Source organism: Polistes dominula, unplaced genomic scaffold (assembly GCF_049000335.1).
Source record: "Polistes dominula isolate Pdom_NZ unplaced genomic scaffold, Pdom_raw_medaka contig_82, whole genome shotgun sequence".
Taxonomy (NCBI): Eukaryota; Metazoa; Arthropoda; class Insecta; order Hymenoptera; family Vespidae; genus Polistes; species Polistes dominula.
This window is the reverse complement of record NW_028301046.1, coordinates 1396170-1417126: the sequence shown is the minus strand read 5'-3', so window position 1 is coordinate 1417126 and position 20957 is coordinate 1396170. Positions and strand designations below refer to the sequence as shown.

Sequence of the window (20957 nt, the reverse complement as noted above, 5' to 3'; positions counted from 1 at the left end):
TATTTATATATTTAATTAATAGTCATTTTCTTTTGATTCTTTTAACAACATTGTTTACTTTTTAAATATAAATGGTGATTTTCTTCAGAAGTCTTCAAATTTCTAGTTGTTTTTTGTCTCATCAATGAACTATTTCCGAGTAGGGATATTTTTTTCTTTTCAATGACTGATCTCATTCGCCATCTAGAGGAAAAAAGTTGAACTATTAAAATGTACATGCGTGCGTGTGTATATATATATATATATATGTATATTTACCGTTATTATATATCGATGTTCATTACATACAAACAATACATAAGCAACAGGTAAAGTGTAGTGGTAAATTATTTAAATAGAATCGTTATTGAAAATATTTTCTATTCTTAATTTATTGTAAATAATTTTGTTTTGTTTTTCAGATCAAAGCTTTTTAAATCTACAAATTTAAATTGTATTTTTCTTTTGTTTTTTTGTTGTTTTTTTTTCTTAAAATACAATTTACTCGTAATATTTTCGTTATAATTGTGTCAAATAAAACAAAAGAAAGATTTGAGTAACCACCACCAATCGTTTGCAGAAAAAAATAGATCCTTCAAATCTGAGATACTGTGCTAACCTACTAGATATTTGCAAAGATACATTCTTTCATAAAGATAATAATAAATACAATAAGTTTAATGTATTTAGTGTTCAAAATGTAATATTATTATAAAAAAAAATTAATATTTAATTGAACATTAGAGAGTGACATTACTGAGATATTGCAAAAATCTATCACAGAAAGTTGAAATCAGGTGAAAATCGTTTAATTGTCTCTTTACGTGTGCATAATTTCAAATTAGTTATAACAAATTATGCCAAATTTTGATTTAATAACATTTTGAAAAAAACAATCATTTATTTTGCATACATTTTTCATCATAAATTACTTCAGTTAAATAATACTTTAACGTTTTTCATTTTGTATTTCTTTATATTTTTTATTTGATGCATATACGTGCAGTATTATCGATTATATGCGTTCCATTGTTGCCATCTTTAATTTTGCAGAATAGTAAATTCTTGAGTACCACGTGATCTACCGTATACAAATGACCGTTGTAGAGACACAGTTTAAGACGACGATCCTGTCTAGTGTCGTGATTGTAATGTGAATTATGATCAGAACAAAGATATTATCATTTTAATTAGTTGTACATATATACATATATAATTAATTATAACTGTCAGTATTACATAGAAGATATATAAGTATCAGTTAATGTAAGCAGATTTTTCTTTATAATATAGGTTATGATTTCTTTGGGAGGAGGTATCTTTAAATATGTTCAATTAAGTGCACTACTTTGATTTGGAATTCTTCTGTACCTTATGTTCTCAACAACAACAACAAAATGACTTAGTGTAAGTTTTATTTATTATTTTATTTTCATTAATAATATTTATTATTCATTTATGAATCATACTTAAAACATCTTTAAAAGTAAATGCACATTTTTCAAATAACAAGAAGTATCAGAGTTTATGGTTAGATTTATTGTCATTATATGTATAGAGTGTTCTGTAATTGGTAATACAAGTAAGCAGGGGGATGATATTTGATTCAATTTTAGCTTTATGAATTTTATTACTTTTTTTTTTTCTTATTTTCATTGACTTTTGATTTTGATTTTCAGCAATAGTTAATAAGGAAAGACCGTATAAGCGTAAATCTATAGATTTACTAAAAAGTAGTTATACATAGAAGTATCTACATCTTTTAATAATGAAAATATGAATAGTAATGATAAGAAGGAAGACATAGGCCTTAAAAAAAAATATGTCTTCTTTAATGATCCAGATATTATTGTTAAACGTGCAGAAAGTTTGGTTAATGTAAGTAAATAATTATTTGTACATTGTGGTGGTTGGTAGTTGTGGATTTCTGAACTTTATTAGAAATGTTCTTATTATAAGATTTGTTTTTATAATTATAGACACATCTTGGATTAAAAAGCATCAAGTAGATAATAGTAAAGAAGATTTGAAAGAAACGTCTAATAAGAAATCGCAAATTGATTTTAAAAATGTAGAAAATTTGTTGTCTTTTCATCCAGTTCAACCATATCCATTTACATTTATCAGTGCAGTTAAAAGAAAATTATCTCTTGGTGATCAACCTAATACACAGAAGAAATTATACGATTCTGATAATAAAACAGAAGCCGAGGTATATTCGAAAGAATTCAAATTTAGTAGCAATTATAATTTATATCAATCGATGCAAAATATGGCTTTTAGAGAGCCGATAAAGGTACCGGATTTAAAAATGTCATCTAAGACCTTAGATTATTCTACTAAAGACAATCCAATTTCGAAAGATGTTGTTGGAATAAAATTGGCTGTATCATCCAATGATTTTGTGCCTGAAAGATCAGAAAAAACATCGAGGGAAAGAGTACAAAGAAAATTAGACTTTTCATTGTCTGAGGGGCCATCATCAGTAATAGCTTGTGAAAATGTTGAACCATTGAAAGCACCTAATGTTTCAATAGCATCTAGTTTCTCGAAAAAGAAAGAACACGTTAGAGAAAATTCTAGGGAAAAGGAAAATAGATCTAAGAGAATAAGAAAGGATGATTCTTTGTATACAAAAAGTGATGAAATATTGTATTCTTCTTCGGATTTTAGTAAAAGATCTAAAAGCCCAAGACACGTTTCTAGAAAAGATATTACAGACAATACTAGCAGTTCTGTATCATTAGGAGGAAGAGTTAAAAGTGATCGTTTGCCTTTATTTGTACCAAGAGAATGTGATTTTGTATTGACTAAACCAAAGAATAAAAATTTTGCAACTTCTACCGCTAGAAAGGATAGTGATAAAAAGCACAGATGTTCGAATTTACAATCTGCAAAATTAAGAGACACTTCTTTAGAATGTAAAAATAAGACAGGTAATAATGAATGTCATTCTGATCGTACTACAAAATCATCGGAAAAAAATGTAATCAAAGATACAGTTAAAAATATAGTATTTGATAGCATAGAATATAAATGCAAAGAAGATTTGCAACCAATGAAACAACAAACTGATGAGCACAAATATAAATTGGAGAATAAACAAGTGAAACAACAGAATAAAGTATCAAGTCAGTCTGTTAATAAACAAACAGGTATAGGAATTAAAGAGTATAATAAAAGAATATATAACAAAACTAAGACGTCTATAAATAGGATTGAAGGAAAACATTATGTTACATATTCAGATACTTCTGGTGATGTTGAAATTATATCTGATTCTAACAGCAGTTTAAAAAAACGCAACAACACATGTTCCACAGTTTTTACTGAATTATCACAGAATAAAGATACTACTGATAAACTTCAAACAATTCAAAGTTTATATTTGAAAAAATCTGGAAAAAATTATGAACATTCAAATTATAATGAAGATTCTTCTTCTGTACAAGACACAAGTAGTAATAAAAATGAAGCTTTTTCTCAAGATATTAATCTATCTAATAAACTTCAAAGTAGTAATAATGATTTAACTGATTTAAATGAAAGCTCATTACCAGAAGCCTTGCTAGATCCACGATGGATAACTTTTAGAGATAATAATTATACGCAAGAAGAATTTCGTGATTTAGTTACACCTGATATGAATCTTATATTTCGATCGAAAAGAAAAAAACCAGTGGTACAGGGTAATGATGTCAATGTTGATGCTGCAAAAACTTCGAAGTATAAAACATCTGCAAAACCAGAAACAATTCAGCATGGAATACAACTTGTGAGTATATATCTAATTATTATATATGGGGGTGTGTGTGTGTATTAATTTTGTAAAATTATTAAATTTAATTAAAATTGCATTTTCTTTTTCTCAGCTACATCCGACCGCTTTGCATATGCAATTTCAAGCAGAATTACATTTACTAGATTCGATGAATGAATCTTTGAGACAAGTTATGGATGTGGAGAAAAGTTTTTACAATGTAAAAAGTGAACAAGAAAAAGAATTAATACAGAAACAAAGTCAAGCTGCCGGTGAATTTATATTACATTTAGATAATATGGGAAAAAGTTCTACAATAGATAAGAAAAATGCTGATAGAGGTAAATTATTATTATTATTATTATTATTATTGTATAATTTTAATATAATACATTATACACACATAGATTTTAAAATGACAATTTAATTATAATTTTATATTTTTTTTGTTATAATAGTATCACAAATTAATGACAATACAAGCCTAGAAAAAGTTGTTAGTGATAAACGAGTGATAAGTAAAATCGATGAAGCTTCTTCCATCGATGAACAAGCATTCACGAAGAAAGATGAAACAGAAGAGCAAAATAATAATTTAAGAAAAAGAAATAAATCAATCATTGAAGTAGCAGAAGTTCAAACACAAACAGTGAATGATATTGGAACTCAAACTGACATATATCCAAGTCGACGTAGTTTAACTAATAGTTTTTTGGAAATTCATAAAAATACTCATGGACATGAATTGTCTTTAGAAAATTATGAAATTCCATTACTCTCTTTAGGCTCTAGAGATCAATTTGAAGATTTGGAATTAGAAGATCTTTCATTACCTAGTAAAGTAAGAACAATGTCAGAAATCAGTTTACATGAAACTACATCTTCTATTAAAACAGAAACTGGTACAGAAATTAGTATTTCTACGAGAGATGTAACTTGTTCTTTTAACAAACATCTCGATTTAGAGGTAAGACCAGGAATTATTATTATTATTATTATTATTATTATTAAAGTGAAAACTTCTTTAGAATGGATGTGATTTGAAAAAATCCGAAAGAATACAATTATCCTACATCAGATATTTTGTATTCATTTTATTCTCTCGAAACTTAGTTTTTTTTTTGAAGATTTCACTTCTAACACGTGTGTTCTGCACACATGTTTCCTTTTTTTTGGTTTTATTTCTCAACATGAATGCATATATTTGTGACATTTAAAAAATAATATTGTACTTTTATTTCATTAGATAGCACAATTGATAAAAGATGAAAAAACGAGATATGACAAAATAGAAATGTTATTTAAATCACGTGAAAAAACATTACACGATAAAACCAAAAAGTTAGTTAAACTGGAAGAGCAAAAAAGAGCATTGAGGGATACTGGTCAAGATAGTCGTATTAGTTCAGTTAAGAAAAAGCAAAGAGCTTTATTGTTAAAATTACAACAGGAGAAAGATGAAATGAATAGGTAAGTGATTATAAATTATTCTTTAGTATTATTCATTATTATTATTATTATTATTATTACTTTGAATAACGTTATGTAATATTTTTTGGTTTTGTTTGTTTTATTTTCACATAGATTGAAAGAACTTCATAAAATAGCAAGTCAAGAACGTAAAGTAATGTTACAAAAGCAAAGGAATACGCTTAATCCTCAAATGTCGACGAAAAATATTTTAACAAAATTAAAAAGAAGTGCTGATAGTCATTCTCCACGTAGATCATGTGGACCAATGAAAGGTTATGATATTCGTAGTAACAGTTCGATGAGTTCTTTAGTTGATTCTGATAAATCTCTACACGATAAATCTCTACTCGATAAATCACATATGGATTCAAAATTGGCATTAACAGAAAATGATTCGCAATTTCAGATAATAGATTTATCGAGTACTGAAAAAATAGCAAATTTGGTAGACGAGTCTAATGTTTCATTATTAAAATATGATAAATTAAACGAAGAAGATTTAAAATCATCAAACAAATATATTGTTAATTCACCGAAGAGTAGTAATAAATTGAAATACGAATTGAGATCGCGTAAATTTGAAGATAAAATGCCTAAAGGAGATATTATTAAATTAAGATCTCATCAGCTTGATGTTGAATCCAAATTGATGCAAGGACATTGCGTGAATGTAGCTGGGCACGTACATGAGAAACAAAAGACTATTAGTTTACAATCATTGCAACAAGATTTAGATAACTCAATTACAGAATATGTTAAGTCAGAATCTGATACTTTAGTAGATGAATTATCAAAGAAATCTAAATCATCACAAGTTGATTTTCTAAGTGTAACTTCTTTAAAAGAGAAAGAACCATCTTCCAGAGATACTGCAGTAAATACTGAAACGATACAAGAATTAATAACTTCTGTTGAACAGGATGCTTTGTCAAAGACATCTAAGTCTTCTCAAATTTCTGAAGATACTGTTCAAACTTGTTTAAGAAATTCTAAGAAAACGGATAAGTCGTCGTCAATTTCTAATGATAAAGAAATTACTAAAAAGTTTCAACAAAATTCTGAGCTTAAGGCAAGTACCAAACGAAAAAATTCGAAATGTCAAAGAACAAGATCGTCATCGACCATATTGACAGAAAATATACTAAGATCTAAATCTAGTTCACAAATAGAAGAATTTACAAAACATCATAACAAACGCACAAAAATAGAAAACGAGTTTATACAATCGTCGGATAGAAATGATGATGGTTCTATTTTAGATGAGCTTGATCTTAGTACCGATCAAACTATTAATCAAAATTCTATTAAAGTTTTATTCAGACAATCTAACGCTATGAAGGATAAAAATTCCAAATTATTTGCCGATATAATAGACGAAAGTAAAGAAAATATTTCAGTAGAAAATGTTTTTGAAAGAAGCATTGAAAATTATAACGACAACAATTATCATCCATCTAAGGATAAAGGAAAGAACGTACAAAACTGTGGTGATATATCTACGAGATCTCAGCTTGGAACATTTGCCATTTCTAATCATAATACTGTAGATAATGGGAAAGAATATACTAGATCAATAGTTATCAGATCACAAAATCATGATTTTAAAACTTCAAAAAAGCTTGAACAGTAAGTAATACTTTAAAGTCATTTTTATGTTTAACAACAACAGTCACACACATCATTCTTCTCTGACATTTCATTATTAATAATTTACTAAATCTCTGTAGCCATATATAAGATGTCTAATAATAAACCTAAAATGTGAATTCACCATGAAGTCCACAACCATTGTAAAAATAGATTCTCTTTAGTGGCAAACTGCATGCTGATATTATCGTGCACAATTTATATTTGGTGCAAACATTTTATATATATATATAATCTACTCTTTTCATAATTATAACTATTCAATCACATATTAATCGATAATTGCTAATTATTTATATACGCGCGACATAATAAATCTTATATGAATATAATTAATTTGTAACTAATTAATAATGTATTTATACAGAATCTTGAATGCAAGAGAAGCGGCACTTGTTTCACGTAGAAATTGTGTAGAAGAGTGGATGGCATGGGATGCAAGATTAAGAGCTGAAGAAGAACGTGTAGCACGAATGGAAGAAGCTGCATATAAGCTTGTCACTGCAACTTCTGCTTTGTCTCATCAAGGTAGTAGGGGTGTATTTTAATATTTACACATATTGATTTGTACTTTTATATTTAATTATTATACGATTTTATGTTTCTTTTTTTTTTATATATATAGATTCTACACTCTCATCTGATACAAGTGACGTGGAAGGAAGAATAGAATTACTTACAGAAAAATTAGCAGAGCGTAGGATAGAAATGTCACGTTTAAAAAAGGAAGCTAGAAAACAAACGAAACAAAAGTTAAAAGCATTAGAAGCTAATTTGTTAAATCAAATTAAGGTATATATTTAATCTTATTACCTTTTCAAAACTATTTTATATGATTATATACAAATATTTAATATATTTGATATTTTGTTTTTAAATAGAAATATGATACAACTATTCATGAGATGAGAAAAAAATTGGAATCTAGAAAAGAAGCTGTGAAGGATAATGACAGATTGGCTATAGAGTCTAAATCATTGGCTGAATTTAAAGTACCTGATATTCCACTTAAGAGAATACAAGAGATTTATAAAAAAAGTGACTTATTACGTTCAAGATCAGAATCTGATTTATTATCAACAAAAATTCAGCAAAAGGGCATTATTAAGAACATTCAATCTTTAATATATGAGAGTAAAAGTGAAGAAACCAATTTTTCTAAACCATCAGAAATAATTCAAAGGAATAATAATGTGGTAGAATCGTCGTCGAACAATAAAAAACAAGATAATCATTCTAATGTTCAATCGATATTTACAGATTTGAAAGATACAGAATATGAAAAACATCGATCTATTTCAATGTCATCAACTTCTGACGATGATCAAGGTGAAAAAGTTACAAATTACAATACCACATTTCATTCAAGTGGAACTCAAACTAATCACACGCTTGTCACTGTACCAGAAATATTAACAGTTGCAATATCATCTGACAATAATTCAAAAGATATTAAAGATGAAGTTAGTGTAATAAATACCGATACAGATATTCCTACAGCATCTGAATTAAAACAATCGAAGAGTCATAAGAGTGATCAAATTGCAATAATAGAAACAAAATCAGATTTAATTGATGTTGAACAAGTGCCTTTAAAAAATCATGTGTCACAGTCCAACACAATAGAAACATCAAAAACAACAAATAATTCAAAGATTATTTCAAATAGATCAGAAACATATATCCCAAGTTCCAATATGGAACTTGCTATTAATAATAATAATAATAATAATAATAATAATAATAATAATAATAATAATAATAATAATAATAATGATAATGGAACGCTTAATTATTCTAAAAAATTACACTTTTTACAATTAAATAATAAAAATCTAAATGAAGATATTAATTGCCTTGAAAATGAGCTTAAGGCTCTATCAGAAATGATGTCACGAATTAGTAGTTTATCCAATGAAAAGCATGATAATGATGAAAAAAGTACCTTAAAAGATATATCAGAGGTCTTTTCGAAATCTGAGTTAATCGACAATAATACATTAATATCTAATAAAGAAAATGATAAAACAATTCAATCGGATATTACAGATACGGAAATTCTTCCTATTAATACGGAAATTTCAAATAATTCTACAGACATTTCTAAATTAAAATCTGTCAGTAATAATGATTCTGCAAATTTAGAAGAAAATGTGAGTCAAGTTATATCTGAATTCATTCCAGAAAAGGAAATATTTTCCGAATCAAGTCAAGAAATAGATTATAAAGCGGAAAGTAAAAAGATATTAAATGAAATTGAAAAATCAATTATATCCGAGCATGCAAAAATACTTGAAGGTAATAATAATAATAATTCGTCAATTATACCATTGGAAACAAATACACAAAAGATACAAAAACTTAATCAAGATTTTTCATATTATCTGCCTACTATAACAGATATTAATAAAAAATCAGAATCATCGATATCATCATCCATAGAAGAAAATAATTATGCGAAGGATACACCTACAATAAATACACTTTTGAACAAAGAAATGATTGATGATAAAAGTGTAGATGTTCAAATTGTAACACAAGAATCATACGGTGAAAAACTTTCTGAAAATGTAGAATCAATTTCGACAAATATATCAGAACAAGGCCCAATAATAATCGAAGAAGACGACAGTTTGAAAAAGGACAATGATGTAATTACCAATGAAAGTATATTACATTTAGAAAATATTTCACAATTTCAAAATAATGAAGATACTTTGCAAATTGACAATATTTCTTCCATTGAAAATAATGAAATACATTTATCTTCGAGAGATTACTTTACTAATAAAGAAGAAATAAATACGGGTCAATATAATATTTCTAATAGTAAAGACGAAGATAATATTATTTCACAAAATGCAAATACATTGTCTGTGAATTTAATTAAACGTCATTTCAATGTTGAAGAAAATGATGTATCTGAAATTGTATCCACCGAAAAAATGTCTGTAGATAAGGATGACTGGACAATATCTGATTCATTTAATATTGTTCACGATGAAGTAGAAATTGAAGGTGAACAAACAGAGAATCGTGAAATAGAATCATCATCGCACATGTATATTAATTCAGATCATAAAAATATATCACAAGAAGAAGAAGAAGAAGAAGAAAATGAAAATGATGTTGTTGAAGATTTTACAGAAAACTTATCTGTTAGTATAGAAGATGAATCTATGCTTTTACCTAAAGCAGAATCAACAAATATTGATGCTCTTAATTTAAAGATTAATGAAACTGACATTGAAAAAACTACTGACGAGCTTGACGATATATTAGATATAATTGCCAGGGAAAATGATAAAGAAGAAAAGCAATATGTAGGAAGAGAGAAAACTGATGAAAACATAAATGATATAAAATCTATGAAATCATCCATTCCTTCAGGAAAAGAAAATGAGAACAATGATGAATTGAATGAAATTAATATTCAAACTAAGATTATCTTAGAAACAGATAATATGGATCTTACGATGGAAAGTCCATTTCCATCAATTACATGCGATTCTACACTTGATGATAAGTTGCAGATTCATAAATTGTCAACAAGTGACAATAATACAATTAATATTACTCCATTATATTTAGAATACAATAATAAAAATCGTATTAATGCTAGTAGTGAAGCGTTGTTAGATATTCCATCCAATAAATTAGACGATGTATCTGTGGTAAATATTGAATTAAATTTAGAAATAGAAGATAAAGATACTGTCCAACGAGAAATAGTTCAGTCACGTGAAATAATAATCACTAAATCTGATTCAGATAATACTGAAGATTTATTACCCCAATTAGAAATTAGTACTAAGATTGAATTATCCGATGAAGAATTAAATGATGAAAAAAATAATATTCATGATGAAAATAAAGAATCACATGTAACTTATGTTACTGCTATTGAAAAAGAAAGTAAATCTCCAGTAATCGAAGAACAAATAGATTTAGAATCATCATTGCCTGAAGCAGAAAGTTCTGAGGGTGAACAACTTGATAATTTAGTTGAAATTGCGGAAAGTAGTTTAGATGTGATAGAAAAACATCCTGAATCAACAGAAATACATTCTAATAAGAGTGTTAGTTTATCAGAAAATGATAAACAAGAAGATGTTGAAAGAAATCTTTCACGAGAAAATGAATCCTCGAGTAATTTACAATTTACACAGGAACAAAACACCATAACTACAACTAATGTTATTGACATTATTACTAAAACACAGTTTGAAGTATTGAGAGATCCTGAATATGAAGATATCTCTGAGGAAAGTCTTGAAGTATCGGAAATTTTGGATAAAACGGAAAGTCAAAGAACACAAAGTTTACAAAAAGGAACAATGATAACAGAAAATTATCAAGCAGTGCACAAATCTGAAGTATTAAGGATACTAGATGAAATTTCTCAAAAATCATTACCAGAATTGTTAATAAAAACATTAGGAGAAGATAAAAAAGAAGAAACAATATCTAACAGAGAAGTGATTGATCCATCATTATTAGATAATGAAAATCAAATAATACAAATAGAACAATCAGTCGATCCAAATATCGAGATTATGAAAGATACAATATCAGATAATTCCAAATTGACTGAAATTGAAACTGAAGATGTTTCTAATAAATTGAATGATCTATTATCTCAGTCTGAGGGAAGAGACGTTAAAATAATAAGTGACGTAGATCAAAACGTGATACAAAAACAACACGAAGATGTATCATCATCTGATTCTAGCGAGGGTGGTGATACTCCTGCTGGTGTATCAGAAATAGAAATAGATTCACCAAGAGATTTAAATAACTCTAGATTGAATATTGATGCCTTGGACGATGATCTACTTAGTAATACGAATATGGGAAAACAAGATCAATCAAAGACGGATTTTCACGCAACACCTATTGTTACAACATCGGAAAAAGACATAGAAGCAATGATCGATAAAATAAAAGGTATATATTTATTCTTTTACTATTATTATTGTCTATGCTTAGATTTTTACAATATGAATGAAGTATAGATAGTTTCATTCATATAAATTCTATGTTATTATATATTTATTATTTCAAGATATATTCAATTCTATATATAGAAAATAATTATCAATGTGTTTTGATCTTTTAAGTATTATTATTATTATTATTCTGATTCTGTATTCTTCATTCATCAAATTTTTTTTATGTAAATTCGTTTACATAATTTTATGTATTGAACTTCATTTAAACTCTTTATAGTAATATTACCATTTGATCAATATTTCGTTTATATTTGTTAAACAAATATATGTCAAATGATTGATATTTTTTTTATAAATTATAACGACTATATTTTGGGTTGTAAATGATGTCATGCATTTTATGTGAAGTGAATTTCAGCGAGAAAAAAAAAACAAAAAGACAAAAAAAAAAACAAAAAAAAAAAGGAAATATGCACTTTTATCTTATCTATTTCAATTTTCATAATGGCTGAGCGCTCTTATGCAAAGCATTGCCTGGTATAGCTATGTGTTATTTATTTTCAGAATAGCAAAGTCGAGATAATATTTACCTAAAGGTAATAATACATCATGAAATTTCGAATGAAACGAACATTAACTTGTTCATTTTGTACTAATCAGTGTTGCATGAATGCTTGAACCTTATTAATTTGTTGATGCACAAGAAGATTTGTAAATGTTGTAAATCACGACACATTTAAAAACAACGTTTATATGATTCTTCTATATATATATATAAGTATTTATATACATATTTTCAGAAAGAAAAAGTCTTTATAATAATCATACTATAGAATGTTTGATTTTCTCACATTTTATCATTGGGTTGAATCATGTGCCTTGAAAAGATATTCCAATTTTTCTACTACTTTTGATCTTCCCTATTTTTTCTGAAGCACTAAAAATTTTCTAAGATATTATCCCTAATGTATTGTAACAAATCTTGTTGCTTTTCCTATATATATATATACTGTATATATATATTATATTTACATTTAATATATATTATTTTATTTTTAATGCCTACAGCTTCATTGAAACAACCAGGCTTAGAAGTTGCTGACTTGGAGGCTAAGCTACTTCGTATACAACAACTTCAAATTGAATTAGAGGTAATAGATATTTTGTTATTATTTTAAATTAATAAAATAATATGTTATACTTATCTATTATCAATTTTTTGTCTTTCCTTTTTTGTAGATCAAAAAATTGGAAGCTGAAGAGGTATATTACGTTAGAGAAATACCGAATAAACCTCCACCGCCATATACACCTCCAGGAGATAATCGAATTTCCATTGCTATTGCTTCACCTTCTCCACCTCCTGCAGTAATTCCTTCGAATATCGAAGAGTTAACGGCATTCACGGAAAAGGCTACAGCTTTGATATACAAAGCTAAACAATCTGGACAAGATATCATGACATTAGAAGCTCCTCCAGAAATTTACGAATTAACGAAGGAAAGTAACGAGATTGCAAAAAAAGATCGTAAAATTTACAATACATTCCTATTCGATTTATGTAAGGAAACAATTTCGGAAGTTTATCAAGCGGAATATGAGAAGCCTGGTCCAAGTTGGACAAAACCAAATGTTAAAACTAAACCAGCTATGAAAATTCCAAAGACAGTAGAAGAGCTTCATGAATATGTTAGTAAAGAAGTAGCAACGTTGTTTGGATTTAAAACTAAATTACAAAGGGAGAATATGGTAATGCGTTGGAGTAGAAAACGTAGGGATAGAGTCGACGAATTATTAGCTAGAGAGGCACAAGCTGAAGAAGATGAATGGACTAAGTTTCATCATGATGAATTGGCAGTGAAAAATGGACTTACCGTAGCCATATTAGAAACTTTGATTATGGAGACTACGAGTGTGGTTAAAGTGGCACATGCGAAAAAAAGGAAGGTCATGATATAGCTATTATAGTTCTAGTTGATCAGATAATCAGTTGAACTCTCGTTCAAAAACAAACAAACAAAAAATGCAAACATACACCATAATATGTTCTTATGCAGTTTTTTTTTGTCTATAATATTACGTTGTGTTAAATATTTAAGCATTGATTATCACTTGATCGTTTATGATTAGGAGATTTCTTTTGTTAATTAGTGACTTCACATAATGCACAGGCTAGTTCCTATTTATTTGTAGACAGTTTAACTTTCTTTTTATTTTTTTTGTTTTTTTTGTTTTTTTTTTTTTTTAGAAAAGGGCACATACAAATAAATACAATCTATAGAGTGAGACTGAAATGATGCGTGCGTGTGAAGAGTGCTAATGTAGACAGAAAACAAACGGGGTTAAGAAAGGTGCTCAGAAGTCACTTTGATAATCAAATGTCCTAGGTTTATTTCAATTAATTTTACCTTAGGGTGGTTATCAGTAAGTTATATCACGTAAAGGTATTATTCTATAATCACAATGCATAGATTGCAGTCCGTTGTTGTGTAGATTGATATATCGTAGTATATTTGATTTTTTTTTTGTCAATGTTTTCGTTTTAAATAATAGTAGTTGTTAACTTTATAACACAAGGTAGAAGAATATTATGTACGACTGAATTTAAGACAAGAAGAAGAGGAAGAAGAAGAAGAAGAAGAAGAAAAATGTCAAACGTTGTAAATAATTCATATCTCGATGAAAGAAAAAAAAAAGAAGAAGTAATGTAGTTTTTTTCTTAGACAAGGTAGTAGAATAATATTATTTGAGTTTTCTCTTTGCTTATATATCTTCGAAAGAAAAAGAGTTATACTCAGGTTTTATATGATGGGCGGGTTTTTTTTTTTTTCTTTATTATTATAAATATATAGATAGATATTATTATTTAATTTAAAAGAAAAATATTTATGCGTATTTCAAATGATTTAAAAAAAAAAAAAAAAAAAACATTGGCTGCTCGCGTTAGACGTAGCATCGATTATTATACAATGGAAGCTTTTAACTGGACACAAACATAGAGCAAAAATATTTATACAATGTTGTTCCATGTTGGTTAAGCTTCTAATTAATGGAATCTAACAAAATTCAAATTAAAAGACTGATATTTTGGGGCCAGTTTATCAAAATTTGTGAATTTGCAAAATTTATATATAGAATGATGATGATGATAATGATGGTGACGATGAAAGAAAGAAAGTACGTTTAAATATTGAGTACTATAATTGGTGCTTTCTAAGTTTTCCGGTGTTAAATGTTGACAACGATAAGTAGCCTTTCGAATGAATCCCTTAATAACTTAACTTAGGCCCCTTTCCAAGATATAAAAATAAAAAAAAAGAAGAAAATGAAAGTAAGAAGAAGAAGGATAGAAAACGACATAAATGTTACATTTGTTTTTGTTTTTTTTTGTTTTTTTTTTTTTTTACCGATTAATTCATTAACTTGCTAATTGTTATTTTATCTCTCTGTAAATTGTATATTCTTTAAGTATATATATATATATCTATATATTTGTATGTTGAGAGAGAGAGAGAGAGAGAGAGAGAGAGTCGTGTTGACATAAAAATACGATGACTTAATTTTTACGTTTTGTGGTTGTGATTTAAACTTAAAAAGTAGGTTGAGAGCTGCAGTGTGTGTGTGTGAAAGTGAAAGTGAAAGAAAAAAAAAAACAAAAAACAAACAAACATTTTTATTAATCGCGTTCGAAAGTTTTTCGAAGAACAATGAGATTGATTTGTCTTTTTTTATTATTTTACAATCTTTTTTTTTATATATATATATATATATTATTTGTATTATACGAATAAGACGAAAGATATAAACATTGTTTTGTGTTAAAAATGTTCAAACTTTAAAAATAAGACTTTATTTTTTTTTTTTTTTTTAACTAAATATTTAGTTATCGAAGTTCTTGTTTTATGTTGTATTCATTTTTTTTTTTTTTTTTTTAACTAATATTTAGTTATCGAAGTTCTTGTTTTATGTTGTATTCAATTTTTTTTTTTTTTTTGTGTGAAAATGTGTTTAGTTTTCCTTTATTTTATTTTTTTTCTCTTCTCATTTTAATATTTATTAGTTGTTACAAGCAAATGTTCTTCGTTTATTTAAACGACGAGTATTTTCATCGTGAATTTTAATTATGTATATGTAGTTGTTACGATTAGAAGTTGTTCACGTACGTAGAGTTGGATATGTACTTAACCAATCCATAATATATTTTATAATAAATTTTGTCCAAATAATTTCTTGCCTAATCTATTACATATTTAATTGATAATATTTCTTCAACCTGTAATAAAGAAGAAGAAGAAGAAGAAGAAGAAAAAGAAGAAAACAAAAAAAAGTGGGAGAAGAGAAATAGAAAGAGAGAGAGATAGAGAGAGAGAGGAGAGGGTAAAAAACGATTGATGAACGAATATTAAATATTTATAAGTTTTTCCAACCCCATATTTATTTTGGCAATGCCTTTTATATGAAAAAGTACAACACCATTTGTTCTCGAGTAGGTTGATACAATGATACACATTTGGGCAAGTGGTGGACAGTGTAGTAGTGGATAGAGGGAAAAGGGTAAGAGGGCGAGGAGTGTGCAAAAAGATTGTGTGATAATATAATATATTATTTAAATATATATATATATGATAATGGTAAACTTAATGGTAGAGATAATGAATCTGTTTTATCTGTTTTTTTTTTTCTTTTTTACCTTTTTTTCTTATCTTTTTTTACTTACGCTTTTTCTCTCTCGTAAACTCATAACAAATAAGATATAATAATAATAATAATAATAATAATAATAATAATAATAATAATAATAATATGTGTGACTACGTTATACAGTAGTAATAATAAAAAAAAAAAAAGAAGCGCACGTGTTAATCTATATTCTCTGTATGATATGTGTGTATATATGTATATGTTTGTATGTAATATTTTTGTTTGATGTAATGCTAGTATATTATGTATAATGTGGTGATCATCGTATGCTTGTAAAATGGATCATACGAGATTGTTTTATTTAATGTATATTATTATTTTTTCTTTTTTTCTTTTTTTTTTCTCTCTCTCTTGAGCATTCGGCGTGTATTGTTCTTATTTTATTTTACTTTATTTTATTTTTATTCGTTACGTTTATAATTTTTAAGAACAAAGTTAATAACTTTAATTTCATTCTTTTCATTTATCTATAACACTAATAATAATAATAATAATAATAATAATAATCCTAAAGTTTTAAAAAAAGTATTTTGCGCCTTTTTCGCCATTTATATATATTTAAATTTTTTCATTTTCTTTTTTCTTTTTTTTTTTTTTGTTCACATGCATCGAATTCACCTTCATTATCTCATTCGCGTAAGAGTGAAGATTCGTGCATTAAATTGGGTTGTTTTTTTTTTTTTTAATTTATTTTGCGCTTGAATTAGAGATTAGAGATTAATGTTTTCTTTTTTTATTATGGGTTTTTGTTTTTTTTTTTTTTTATATAGAAAAATATAACCAAAGGATTTTTAAGGATTTTTAGTCGAAGAATAAATATGATAGTAGTAGTAGTAGTAATAGTAGTAGTAGTAGTTCATCATAGAGCGAGATATAGAAAAAATTCGATATTTTCTTAGCATTGAAAAAATTGTGGAGCGGTTTGTGTTTAGGAATAATAAATTGCAATTTTATCATCGATTTATTTCTCTCTCTCTCTCTCTCTCTTTCTCTCTCTCTTTCTCTTTCTCTTTCTCTTTCTTGATACTGTTGCAATTCGCTTTTTTGCGACAGCAATGTGAAATTTGTCTTTTTATTTGTTTTTTTTCTTTGTTTTTTTTTTTTTTGCAGTGACTGAGATTCAAATCAACGTTTTCATTTTTATGCACTTTTTTTTTATTTCTTCTTCTTCTTCTTCTTCTCTCTTTCTCTCTTTCGTTTTTTATTTTTATAAATTGTTTTTATCGAAATTTATTCAGAGTACTCAATGATGAGTACGTTTTGATATACACGATGTTAAATTTCTTGTTTTCTTGTTTTGTTCTTCTTTTCTCATATGAATTGTGTGTTGTTGTGTCGAACGTTTTTTTTTTTTTCGAAAATACGATTATCGTTTTGTTATTTATTTTTATTTTTATTTTTATTTTTATATTTTGTTTTATTTAAACGTAGACAAAAGCGACGTACAATATCATTTCAACAATTTCAATTAATATTAGCATGCATAACGAGAAATAGGCGGATTGGTGAGAGACTTACGTTGACGATGAATACAAAAAATAAAACAAAATAAATACAAAAAAAGATTGCAATGAAAAATATAAAAAAAAAATTAATAAATTTTTGATCATTTTTTCATAAACTGATACAAAAAAAAAAAGAAAAAACACTGTTGCCAATCGACGTTTCGTTTTATACTCATTTTTACATAATTGGTGAGAGACTTACGTTGACGATGAATTCCAAAATAAAAAAAAATAAAAAATACAAAAAAAGATTGCAATGAAAAATATAAAAAAAAAATTAATAAATCTTTGATCATTTTTTCATAAACTGATACAAAAAAAAACACTGTTGTCAATTGACGTTTCGTTTTATACTCATTTTTACATAAACATATTTTTTTTTCTTTTTACATTTGCTCGTTTCAAAGAAAAAAAATTACAATAAAAATCTTGTAAATTTTTCTCTTAATTTTTGTTGTTGATTGTTCGATCGAATGCGCTTCGTTTTTGTTTTGTTTTTTTTTTTCGTAATTATTTATGCACGTATAATATAATATGTGTGTATAATAATATGTGGTGTTGTAGTAGTAATAGAGTTGTAAGATTTTGTACATAGAATTAACTTAACAATGATATGTAACAATTTCCTGCGTTGGTGGTGGTGATTTTATCATTTTTAAAAAAATAACGAGCGCGAGGATCGTGGTTCGGCGTGGTTTGTTGGCGCATTTCGATTAAAAAATAGAAAATTTCTCGATTAATCTGCACGTTTAGTTGAAATATTTTTTCAAATAGGATTACATACATACATCGTATAGTTTAAGTGTATCTATCGTAGATCACTGTATATTATCTCTCTGTTCTCTTTTTATTATTTATTTTATTTTATATTTTATTTATATATTTTAATTTTAATTTTAATTTTAATTTTAATTTTAATTTTAATTTTAATTTAAAAATTGAAAGCAGCGACGGTACGAAATAGCGTATTTTATACATTACATATATCTCTCTCTCTCTCTCTCTCTATTTATATAATTATATACGTTTAATATGTATTATTATTATTATTATTATTATTATTATTATTTGTTTATAATAATTCTTTTCCTTTTTTGTATTAATTTTCATTTTTTATTTTTTATTTTCGTCGCTTCTCTCCCCTATTGCCATGCTAATCCTCTTAGAGGCAAAATTGATAATAATATTAATTCATACGTATGTATACATATATGTATATACTTATGTGTTTCTTGTGTATGCGTGTATTTCCTTTTTTTTTTTTTTATTTTATTTAATTTTTTTTTCTCTTATATTTTCCAGTTTCTTTTTTTTTTTTTTCATTTTTCTTTTTCGTTCGGATTTTAGATCCCACGAAAGATCGAACATCGATAAAGATACTTTGTTTTTTTTTGTTTTTCTTTTTTTTTTTTATTAAAAAGAGGAAGAATAATGTTCAATATAATTACTCGACTATTAGTAAAAATGATGAAAAGTTTCTTTTTTTTTTTCTTTTTTTTCTTATTCCGTCACCTTTTCAAATCATTCATTGTCTCAACTTCAATGTTTTTACTTATCCTCCATTATACAAGTTTCAATTTCTTACTTTAATTCATCTCCTGCAATTCCTTTTTTTATATATATGTGTATATATATATATATATATATATATATATATATTTTATATTTAATTAATTAATTATTTATTTATAATAATAAATAGTTGGCACGACAATTCTTTCATTTCGTTTCTCGAAATATCTCGTTCGAGAGATCTCTTTTTGAAATGTTTTTTCTTGTTTTTATTTTTTTTAATTTTATTTTATTATTTTACATAAGTGAAGTATAAATCATCGAACAAACATGGCGGACAAAGAGACGAAAAAGGGAGAAAGAAGAAGAAGAAGAAGAGGATAAAAACGTCAACGATCGAGATATTATTCTAATATTTTTTTTTTTTTTTTTTTTTTACCTATCTACGAGTAGATTATTATTATTATTATTATTTTCTTTCTTTCTTTCTTTCTTTCTTTCTTTTCTTTTTCTTTTTTGTTTGTTTTTATTTTATTAGGTACACCCACACACGTAGTCTTTTTTCTTTTCAATAGAATTACATTTCTATCTTTCTTTACCATTGGCTGTCTATTTTAATATATCATATGTTTATTCTCATGTATGTATATATGTACTCTTGTGTCTGTATCTGTATCTGTATATGTATGTAGGATATTACATCAGTTAAATTAGAAATTACATTTAATTTTATGACTGCTTTTGCGCACTCCAGCTCCGATTGTCTCGGCTCGATTTAATATTTGTTTTATCTTGTTGTTGTTTTTTTTTTTCTTTTTAAATCTTTTTTTATTTTATTTTATTTTATTTTATTTTATTTTATATATATTTTTTTTTTATAATTTTAAATCTTTCACTTATTTCACCTATCTAATTTGAAGAAGAGAGTTCGAGGGATAACAACACAACATCTTTATTTTTTTGAAAGCAAGAATAATCATTCAACGTGTTCTATGAATTTAAATTCGCGATAAGATAGTTTTTACAGTAATAAAAAATTTCTGGAAATTATTATTATATAATAATAATATTTAATATTTAGAAAATATTCAGGAAATCCCAAAGACGCACATACACCCAGATATTTCGTACATGTATTTTACTTTACCTTACTTCATTTTAATTTACTTTACTTGACTTTACTTCACTTAACTTTACTTTACTTGACTTTACTTCACTTAACTTTACTTCACTTTACTTTACTTTACTTCATTTTACTTTACTTTACTTTACTTTACTTCATTTTACTTTACTTTCCTTTACTTCATTTTACTTTACTTTACTTTACTTCATTTTACTTTACTTTCCTTTACTTCATTTTACTTTACTTTACTTTACTTCATTTTACTTTACTTTACTTTACTTCATTTTACTTTACTTTACTTCATT

The 20957-nt window shown here is 26.3% G+C and overlaps 1 protein-coding gene across 1 annotated transcript; it reads left to right on the top strand.

Annotated features, from left to right (window-relative positions):
• Positions 1 to 1755: 1755 nt before the first annotated feature.
• On the top strand, positions 1756 to 14065 carry LOC107066324 (uncharacterized). Its single transcript, XM_089175240.1, has 11 exons — positions 1756 to 1861; positions 1959 to 3754; positions 3852 to 4080; positions 4198 to 4706; positions 4986 to 5209; positions 5324 to 6838; positions 7227 to 7387; positions 7485 to 7651; positions 7741 to 11806; positions 12880 to 12962; positions 13051 to 14065. Exons 1-11 carry the CDS (start codon positions 1756 to 1758, stop codon positions 13768 to 13770), a joined length of 9576 nt encoding a protein of 3191 aa, XP_089031366.1. The 3' UTR covers positions 13771 to 14065.
• The last annotated feature ends 6892 nt before the right edge of the window (positions 14066 to 20957 follow it).

What these genes read in the sequence shown, in the direction of transcription:
- LOC107066324 (XM_089175240.1), top strand. Translation starts at nt 1,756, where the DNA reads ATGAATAGTAATGATAAGAAGGAAGACATAGGCCTTAAAAAAAAATAT. An exon ending in ACTTCAAAAAAGCTTGAACA is followed by an intron (nt 6,839 to 7,226) that starts GTAAGTAATACT and finishes GTATTTATACAG; the next exon opens with AATCTTGAATGCAAGAGAAG. An exon ending in AACTTCAAATTGAATTAGAG is followed by an intron (nt 12,963 to 13,050) that starts GTAATAGATATT and finishes CCTTTTTTGTAG; the next exon opens with ATCAAAAAATTGGAAGCTGA.